Source organism: Littorina saxatilis, linkage group LG1, assembly GCF_037325665.1.
Source record: "Littorina saxatilis isolate snail1 linkage group LG1, US_GU_Lsax_2.0, whole genome shotgun sequence".
Lineage (NCBI taxonomy): Eukaryota > Metazoa > Mollusca > Gastropoda > Littorinimorpha > Littorinidae > Littorina > Littorina saxatilis.
This window is the reverse complement of record NC_090245.1, coordinates 38,774,061-38,784,060: the sequence shown is the minus strand read 5'-3', so window position 1 is coordinate 38,784,060 and position 10,000 is coordinate 38,774,061. Positions and strand designations below refer to the sequence as shown.

The following is a 10,000-nucleotide window of genomic DNA, read 5'->3' as shown; positions in this document are numbered from 1 at the left end:
TTTGTTTTGGCCTTATTCTATTAAGAGAAAAGAAGAGTTAATTTGCACAAAACTAGGGACCAGAGCAATTTGTCAAGCCAACCTGTTCCACACGTTAATTGTTGTCAGTGTAATGTAGGTCAGTTAAGTGATGAGACTCGATTGTTGCTAGGCTCTGCAATGTAAAAGTAATCAAATATTGTTTGGTTTATAATTAAAGATAACAGGTGGTCATGAGAGACAAAGAGAGAGAGGGAGAGAGAGAGAGAGAGAGAGAGAGAGAGAGAGAGAGAGAGAGAGAGAGAGAGAGAGAGAGAAAGAAAGAGAGAGAGAAAAGAGAGAGAGAGAGAGAGAGAGAGAGAGAGAGGGAAATAGAGGTGGCGGCTTGTCAATGTCGGCAGCTACGGCTGAGTGGAATCGAATTATAATCGCCAAAACTGAACCATAAACGGTCTCCAAATGTAGTGCTTAACAAAAGAATAAACCAGAAAGACAAGTTTTCCCATGTGACATTATAGGCCAATCACTGTAGCGAGCGGCTTGTCTCCACACGTGGTTGGCAACAAGCCTCTCGCTGGTGATTGGCCTATAATGTCACGTGGGAACGTGTAGTGCCTCAGTGTTTCCAAGAAAAACAACTTGTTCACAACCAATTCAAATGCAACCGAGCTATTTCCGGAATTCGTCTATTGGACATGTGGCAAAACTTAGCCTGAACGGTATTATAATGCATTAATTTTGCAGACGCACATAGTTAAGTTTCAGCTCCAAAATTTTATTAGCTAAAAATTGCAACTCACCGCAGACACTGTTGACATTCTGTACGTGTCCAAGTGGAAAGATACCCAATATCATTCTAATGCACAAGCTTGGGCAGATCTACGGTGATTACAAAAATGATTTCCATGGGAAGGCAGGTAGCTTTAAGTGAGAGCTATGGGTGGCCAGTCTCCCGACACCTCACACTACAACAAGAAGCAATGAACTAACAAGCGACTTTTATTCCCAGGTGCCAGAATCTCCCACATACCTCTCATTCGCTTTAGTCTTACACGTACAGCACTTGGCTTATGTTCCCTTGTTCGATGTTCGTATGGATACATTGATATGCTTCTGCGGCGCCATTCAATGGCCTCATTATCCCATTATCTGGTTAATTGGATAATAACAATATGCGTGACGCATTGCACATAAAGGCACTGGCACATGTTCAGCGTCGTGTTCAGTTTCAGGGTTGGAGCCAATGCATCGCCAGTGATGTATCGGTTAATGCTTAAGGGTAGATTATACCTGTGCAGTTTCAGCGGCACAGACGACGCACTGCATATTATTGATGCTGCAATAGGTATAATGACGAGTACTTGGCCTGTTTTCCTTTCACACAACGTGTAGCGGGCTGGGATAATCTGTCCTGCTGAAGTTACATAGGTGAGCGCCAGGCCTCGCGGGTGGGTGATAATTATTATTTTCTTCACGTCAGCAATACTTTGTATGGTGTAGTCATCAGCGCATGGTTTCACTTGTGATCTTTTAGCAGCATTGTTGGGAATTGGGTCAGTTATATAATTTAATGAATTTGATTCACTTCATTGTATCTTACACGTAGTTTAATTTAGATCAGTTTGGTTTGAATTTATCAATTCCATTCGACTTTCTTTATTAAAAGTCTTCATTAATTAAATTTATCAAACTAAATTAACTAAACTGTATGAATTGAATTGAATTGTATTGAATTGAATTAAATTGAATTGAATTGAATGAAATGAAATGAAATTGAATTAGATTAAATTTTGATAGAGAACGAATGACGGCCGTCAGCACCAAACGTAACTGAAGGAATGTAGACCCACTTTGTACAGAAATAAGCCAAGGAGAACGTTTTCTGTAGATGAGTAAATATCTTGTCAAGAAAAAAATAATAAAACCCAAAAAGAGAGGAAAAACTTTTTTATTTTCATGTTATCGAATTCTATTAGTATAAGTCCTTTGGGAATTATTTTTGTGATGAAACAGAAGTAGCCTGCTTCCCGTGGGAAATTTTTTAATCAGACAGCAAAAGTGCTGCTCGCAAATTGTTTTTGTTCTGACCGGGAGTTTTGTGTTTTCCTGTCCAGACCTTTCTTGGCATCTATTGATCATAGCTTAAAAAAGAACAAAGGGAGATACGGTGGGGATGCTGAGTTTAAAAGGAACCGTCTTCTATTACATGTTATCAACAAGGATGGACATATGTGAAGCAAACAAGTGCATGCATGTGCTTGCAGCCAAAAAAGCAACACCTCCTCTAAACTTTCTACCCACCCCCCAATCCCCTCCCCCCACCACCCCCCACCCACCCCACCCCAGCCTCCTCTGCCCTTTCACCCCTCAAAAACGTTTCGGACAACGGAATTATTTCAAGAAAAGAAAAAAAAGAAAAACTTGAATGTCCCTCTTCATTTCATGAAATTGTACAAAGGTTGACCGATACAGACATTCACAGCTAACACGGACAGAGAAACAGACAGGCAGACAGACACACAGAGAGATAAGACCATAAAACCCAAAAGAGGCAGTTAAAGACAAGACAAAACACAAAGAGACAAGACAAAACAACACAACACAAGGCAAGGGATTGCAAAGTAAAACAAGGCAAGACAAGACAAGACAAAAAGACAAGACAAGACAAAACAAGGCATAGCAAAGCAAGTCACGATAAGACATTACAAGACAAGACATTTACACAAGCAAAGAGTCAAGAACACATTTTACCTTTTTCCACCAATATTTACACAAAATATGTTGACTACTTTACAGAAAAAAATCAATAAAATAATTCTTAGTTTTAAACGCAAAATGTCCAAATGTGTTAAAGTCAGCCACTGGAGAGGGTGACTGGACGCACCTAATGTCTCCCACTTGCACTGCATAATTCTGCTTGTGATGCAAGGCTTCACGCTTACATAATAGTTTGCAGTACGCACTGAATTTAAGCGCACTTGTACGGTACATTTCGAAACCAAACTGAAAATGCTCCGGTACGAAAACAATAGAAAATGAAATGAAAAATATAGAAGAAAAAAAAAAGATTTCAAATAAAAACAAGGAGAAGACCACAGAAAAAGAGCATTAATAATTATATATAGCTGAATAAACAGACGGACAATGAGAAAGAGAGAATGAAACAGACAGAAACGTAAAGGCAGGCAAAAAGACAAGAAAAAGACGTAATGGTAATAATAACGATGGTATTGATGACTTTTTTTTAAAAAAATTTTAATGCCAACAAAACTGCCCGTCGCGATATAACCTTGAATGGTTGAAAACGACGTTAAACACCAAATAAAGAAATAAAGAAAGAAAGGAACAAAACTGCAGACATCTATGTAGCAAAACCTTCCTTCAAAAAACACACACCAAACGATGAAAGCAAAACCAACAAACAAAAACATCCCCTTTATGAATGAAACAAATCTGGATTTAGTCGTCCCTTTTCTTGCCAAATCACCGCAGTGAAAAAACCTTGATAACCGACACATAAAAGATAATGGAAATAAAAACTATCAATAATAAAAAAAAATAAAAATAAAAGAAATCGGAACTAAGTCCTACTTACCCCATCGTTCAACTCCTTTGCTGCTCGTCCCGACATCCTGCTTCGTTAAAGTTCGTCAGATTTCACAATCGGTTTTAACTAGACCATAGGTTCCAGGAAAACTGTGCGCCAAGCTGTATTACCACAATTGCCTGTGGGCGGTCGAACCGATACAGTTTTGCCATGCAGTACAGGAAAGTATTCCTGGAGGTTATTGCTTGTTTGTGTCGATCTATGTTGCTCTGGACGAGACAACTGGGATTCAGGTCGAGAGGTGTGGTGGCCGAAGCCAAGAATCGGTCATTCGTCCTGGTCATTCGTTTCTTGTTTCCAGTTCCTGCTATTGTTGGCGGTGGTGATGGTGGTTGGGTTAGTGATGGTGTACTTGTTGTTGTTGACTTCAAATTACTTTGCAGTCATGGTTAGTCATCTTTCAGATATTTCTGAAACAGGTTCCTACCTTGGTGCTCTGAAACATTATTTTAGAACTATATACATGTTCTGAAACGAATAAACAAACAAACAAACAAATAATATATACAAAAATAAATAACTAAACAGTACAATAATGATCAATAAATGAATAAACTAATAACAAACAAACAAACAAACAAAAAAGAAAGTAAACAAACAAATAAACACTATATAATGATTATATAATACATCAAGGATTATGTTGAAAATGTAATTCATCAACAGTAAAATAAAATCAATTTCAACTCCTGACGAATTTTTCATTGGCTCTACTGACATTCTTAAAACGTTCATCAATTTATTTCCAACTTTGCATTATTTCAATTTAAGAAAGCAGGATAAAAACACGATCAATTTCAACTCCTGGCTTATTTCTCCTCGCCTCCACAAACCCACATCCTTTCACAGAAAACCCTCCCCAAACAAAACATCCATTCGTTGTTAACTCTACAAAATGTCAACTTAAAGGGATAATATCTAACAAGAAAACTGTCTCAAATCGCCCCAAGAGCTATACAGTTCAGGTTGGGGGTTGTAATTACTTGACCACACCAGGAATACCCTTAAAATAAACGTTTGAGCGCTCAGTTACTCAAATTGGAAACGGCTATATTTTAAGTAGGAATCCCAGAATGTAATTCTCATTGTGACACCTTTTTGCGCAAGTTATAATTTTCGCCCTACCTTTCGACCCTGAGTATATTTCATACGCGGCTATTCCCAGAGATACAGATTTGAAATTGAGCCGAGAGCTACAGACTTCGTTTTGGGAGTTGAATAGACGACAACACACACGAGCAAGGTCTTAGAATTAGTGTTTGAGCGTTCTAATTTTCAAATCTGAATGCTGTGTTTGGTAGTCATTGCAGACCGTGATATTCTCCAACGGACATTGTGTTTATTTCTGTTATGCGAATCGTTTTAGCCCTGTATGGTACGGAATTTACATGCCTACGCTAGGCTGTAGGTTTGACTTCCTAAATCCTACGGTCTTAACCTGCTTTGACGAATGGATATCTATGAAAACTAAATAAATAATGATGACGACCGGAAGTCCGGACTCCTGACAGGCGAGCTGGGCTGAGCAAACCGCTCGCTGATTCAAATTCATTTAATCATTTGGCAGAGTTTCGGAGCTGTTTTGAAGAATTCATTGCCGGTGTTTCTAAATAACAGTACAGCGAATGTCCCTTGAACTTGTTTAAGGTCCAAATCGTCAGAAAACTTTCCAAATGGCGTCTTCGTTGTACTATCGTTAAGAAAGGAGGATTAAAACACAATCAATATCTACTCCTGGCGTATTTCTCCTCGCCTTCACAACCCAAACCTCTTCCTTTCAACAAAAAGACCATCCATATGAATTATTTCAATTCAAGAAAGCCCAAGTAAATCTCGATCAATTTCAACTCTTGTCGTATTTCTCCACGCCTTTACTGGTCAACACACTCCCACAGTAAGAAGACCATCCCTTCCTTGCAAGCTTTGCAAGTCAAGAAACCAGAAGTAAAACACGATCAAATTCGACTCCTCGCTAATTTGTTCCTTACCGGTACAAGCTCGAGCACCATCTTTCACAACACAATTTGACCGTAGATTATAACATTTCGAGAAACCAGAAGTAAAATACGATCAATCTCAACTCCTGGCGTATTTCTCTTCGCCTTCACAAACAACTATTACAAAAAAGGCCAAACATTCATTGCTGACTCTACATAATTTTCAATTTGAGAAAGCAGAAGTAAACCACGATCAATTTCATGATAGCTGTATGTGAAAACCCATTAAGGCGACCTCACATTGGTCACCGCAAAAAGCTGTCGCCGTAATGATTATGATATGGGCGGCCTATATAAAATCGATTGGGATTACTACAAAATTCATTTCCACACTGCAGTCTGCAATACAACCGCCCGGATGATAAGATTTCCATGATGGCAACCGTTCAAAGCTGGCGCCCGTTTCGATCAGACTCACTTGACCCGAAGAAGTGTCAACGTGGCTTAATTTTCATTCAGGTGTTTAACGGAAAAAGTTAAGCAAGAAGTCATGTCACTTTCTTGCTTCTACGATGCAAAACACTCATTAAATGAAACAATGTTAATGAGATTGGGCCAGTTTCTTGCACTCAACTAACGGTTTTGTTCTCAAGGACCTATGGCTTACCTCCCTTTCCGTGTAAACAGTCACGACCACCATCGCAGATCTACCCTGGCTTTTACTTGGGATAGAAACACCCGTCCACTCGAACAGATACCCCAAATCAACGAACCTACTGCTTGCTATATACACACAGTGGGAATATTTGTTAATAAACTGATTTCGCGTATATTGACCCGAGTATAAATGAGGTGTAGCCTACGTGTTTTGGTGCCTCGAACAACAATAACAATGATGAATTAAAAACGGCAAGGTTGGTGAATCAAAAATGGCAAGATTGCTAAATCAAAAATGGCAAGATTGGTAAATCAAAAAAGGCAAGATTGGTAAATCAAAAAAGGCAAGATTGGTGAATTAAAAACGGAAAGATTGGTGAATTAAAAACAGCAAGGTTCACGCCGGAGGAAGGTGTACGCCCAATTTAGTGCATATCGCTCGCGCTGGTGACAAAATGAGGCAAGAAAAGGCGGATCGAAGGTAAATGCTCGCACAAAATGTGCTAAAACTCGTACATTGTGTTGTGTATATTGTCAACTTTAAGGTGGCAACTGCAGAAACCCTTTTTCTATCACATACGTGAACTCTTTCAATAGTATCCGCTTTGTACGTGAAGTTTGTGCTTACTTTTGTTACAATCTTATGTCAACCCCCCTAACATGGGGATATTTTACTTATTTTTCCTTATTTAAGCATTCGGATGCTGCTACAACAGTTCGAACAAGTTGAACAATATGTCTGTGGCACGTTGTGCCAATATTTTTGCCTGTGTAGCCATTTTTTGCGACTCATTTTGACTTCAAAAAGAGCGAGTGCAAAAAAGGTGGGTGTACGGTGCTAACCTATAGCCTCCTGTTCCCTTTTCCGGTCTGAAGGTGTACGGTTCTGTTCCCTTCTAAAGATGAATAACAGTTAAACACTATGGCCATGGTTTGTTCGTTCTTGAAAATATGGACTTTCGACATACTAGCAGGTAAGCGCAGATGAAAATTAAGGTGTAAGAGCACCTTAGTGAAGCTTTGCTAATGGATAGCAGGTGGGGGTTTTGTTCAAATGGACGTGTCTGCGGTTACGTTGGCTATTTTTTTGGACGTCAGTACTGTTGAAGAAGTTGAAACAACACAAGTGCCCACGGCATCTCCGAGCACGACGATTGCACAACCCGGACCTCTGCGGACCTCGACGCCAGCAACAAAGAAGCCCGTCACAGTCAGTAGTTTGCCCTGAATGCGGAAACAACATTCACATCTCTGGTGACATTAAAGGCACAGTAAGCCTCCCGTAAACCATCACAGATACGGTCAGGCTTTTACACACAGTACAAACACCCTTTCATTTCAACACTCACCGATTGAGAACATCCTAGGTGCCCTCCGTAAAGAGCGAACAATTTTCAAAGAATTTATTTTTGCGTGGTTTATCTTACCCCTGAGCCATCGTGAACCCGTGTGATCCAGTTTCCCTTTTTCACAATGTAGTCGTCAGTTAGTTATTTGAATGCGACTCGATGTGAGCTTATTTACAATAGCACGTTTTTATGCACGAAACAAACGGCTGTGGTTCACAAGAACTCTAGCGATGGCTTTTGACTGTTGAGAGGAACGGCGATATGATAAACCGTCGTCTGCTACGACCCTTGCGTGACCCTGCTTCCGGGCTTTTCTTTTTTCAAACTTTCACAACTTCGAATTGTACTGATCTTGTCTTGATGAAAAAAGAATTCTTTTATGATTAAAGAATGTTTGTGTAACAAGCTGTCAATTTATTATTTAGATTTTAAAAGTTAGGTCTAGCGCAAAAACGCACCACGGTCCAAAAACATTTTGATAATCATCGATTCACGGCTATCGCCAGTTTACATCGATAGAATGAGACCCGAAGGGCAGTAACTCATGTTTGACCTGAGTTTAGGATGGGTCCAAAAAATGTTCGAGACAATCTGCAAAATTAATTCTTTAAAAATTGCTCGCTCTTTACGTAGGGCACCTAGGATGTTCCCGTTTGGTGAGCGTTCAAATGGAAAGGTGTTTGTACTGTGTGTAAAAGCCTGACAGTATCTTTGATGGTTTACGGGAGGCTTACTGTCCGGGCGTGATTTCCGGTATCATAACAGCCGTCCAGCACCAAAACGAGGCGCCATTGTTGTAGAAGACCAAGTCCACGAAAATGAATTCTTTGAAAATTTCTCACGCTCGACAGAAAGCAGCCGGGATGTTCCCGTTCGGTGAGCGTTCAAATGGAAGTATGCGTGTACTGTATGTAGACGATCGGGGAGCTCTGTGATGGTTTACGGGAGGCTTACTGTGCCTTTAAGGGTTCATCGTCGAATCAAATTTCCTCAAGAAAAAAACTGTGCCCTTTCTATGTCCCTTATGCCAGAAGCGTTTTTTAAATTGTATCAATCAACATGACTGACTATCAATCACACATTATTCATTTTGTCGCTGGCATCTGTGTTAGTATGCCAAAAAAATATGTCAGGACATTCACAATCACAAAGCGTATTTACAAGCATGGTTGTGAAATATATAATGCTAAAATGGTATAAATGCGAAGGAATGTGTATATATACATTATGTTTTATGAGACCGTTATTAGATTTATTTGTAATTTAACCCCCCAAACATGTATTTAATGCAGCAACATGGAAGAAATTGCTGCGAGACCGAGTGGCGATATGCATTAAAACGGGCGTACACCTTCTTCCGGCTTGAGGTTGGTGAATTAAAAACGGCAAGATTGCTGAATTAAAAACGGCAAGATTTGGTGAATTAAAAACGGCGATATTTTGTTTGTGGCGTTGTTTGATGTCCATGAAGAGACACAGCACACAATAAACGCCCTTAGAGTTACGGCTGCCAATAGGTAAGTACAAACATCGCTAAATTAATCAAAACAGCCCCAGCTGCTGCAGCTACCTTCTTACCTCTCTTTCTTGTCCTTCGGCAACATTAACTCTGACAACACTTTTGAACCACCTCAAAGTCGCCTCAAAGCATGTCATCTCCGTACTGCCCTCAAATGTGTGGCTTTGAACAAGTAAGTAAAACATTGCGAAATAATTTATTTATTTTCAGCTGCTGCAGTTTTACCTTTGCACTCCTACGACAACCGAACTCTGACACCACTTTCTAAATCGCCTGAAGTTGTTGCTACACGCGCTCGACACGTGGAAATATTGCATCAGCGCCTGGGCAGAAAGGGGGCCCGGTTGCTCAGTTGGTAGAGCACTACACTTGTGATCGGAAGGACGCAGGTTCGAATTCGGGCCGGGACGGACACGGGTCAACTTTCTGTGCAGACCCAGAGACGGAAGCCATGTCCCACCCCTGTGTCACCACAATGGCACGTAACAGACCTCGGTCATTCTGGCTGATACCACCTAAACACGCACACACTTGTGTATCTCGTTAAAAGCCGTGAGGGCGTAAAACTCTAATCATATAACCCATATCTTGTCCTTAAGAGGCGAAATATTTAGCCTGTAGGACATAAAGCATTCTCTCTTTCCTTTTTTTGGATGAGAAAGAACCGCGAGTTGCCTCTTCTTTTGAATGCTGCGTCAACGAAGATCATTTCGTCTTTTCAACAGCGGTAGGCTAAATCGCCAGTCCAGGTGGACAGAGGAGATCCGTAAAGGCTCTTCATCTTCTCTTCTTCTTCTTCGTTCATGGGCTCAAACTCCCATGACTTATGCGTGTATGGCCGTTTTTATCCCGCCATTTAGGCAGCCATACGCCACTTTCAGGGGAAGCATGCTGGATATTTCTGTGTTTCTCTGACCCACCGAACTCTGGCGTCTTATCCATTAGGCTATTG

At 40.4% G+C, this 10,000-nt stretch overlaps 2 protein-coding genes across 4 annotated transcripts in view; both read right to left on the bottom strand.

Moving 5' to 3' along the window:
* The window catches only part of LOC138968941 (small conductance calcium-activated potassium channel protein 2-like), a 68,851-nt gene extending 64,835 nt beyond the window's left edge, over nucleotides 1-4,016 (bottom strand). For all 3 annotated transcript variants that reach the window (XM_070341623.1, XM_070341644.1, XM_070341638.1), the window contains exon 1: nucleotides 3,575-4,016. In XM_070341623.1, coding sequence (XP_070197724.1) covers nucleotides 3,575-3,610 — 36 coding nt within the window. In that variant the 5' untranslated portion in view covers nucleotides 3,611-4,016. The remainder of the gene's footprint in view (nucleotides 1-3,574) is intronic.
* Nucleotides 1-10,000, bottom strand: part of LOC138969046 (origin recognition complex subunit 6-like) — a 591,738-nt gene that overhangs the window by 156,775 nt on the left and 424,963 nt on the right. The gene's annotated exons all lie outside the window — the stretch shown is intronic.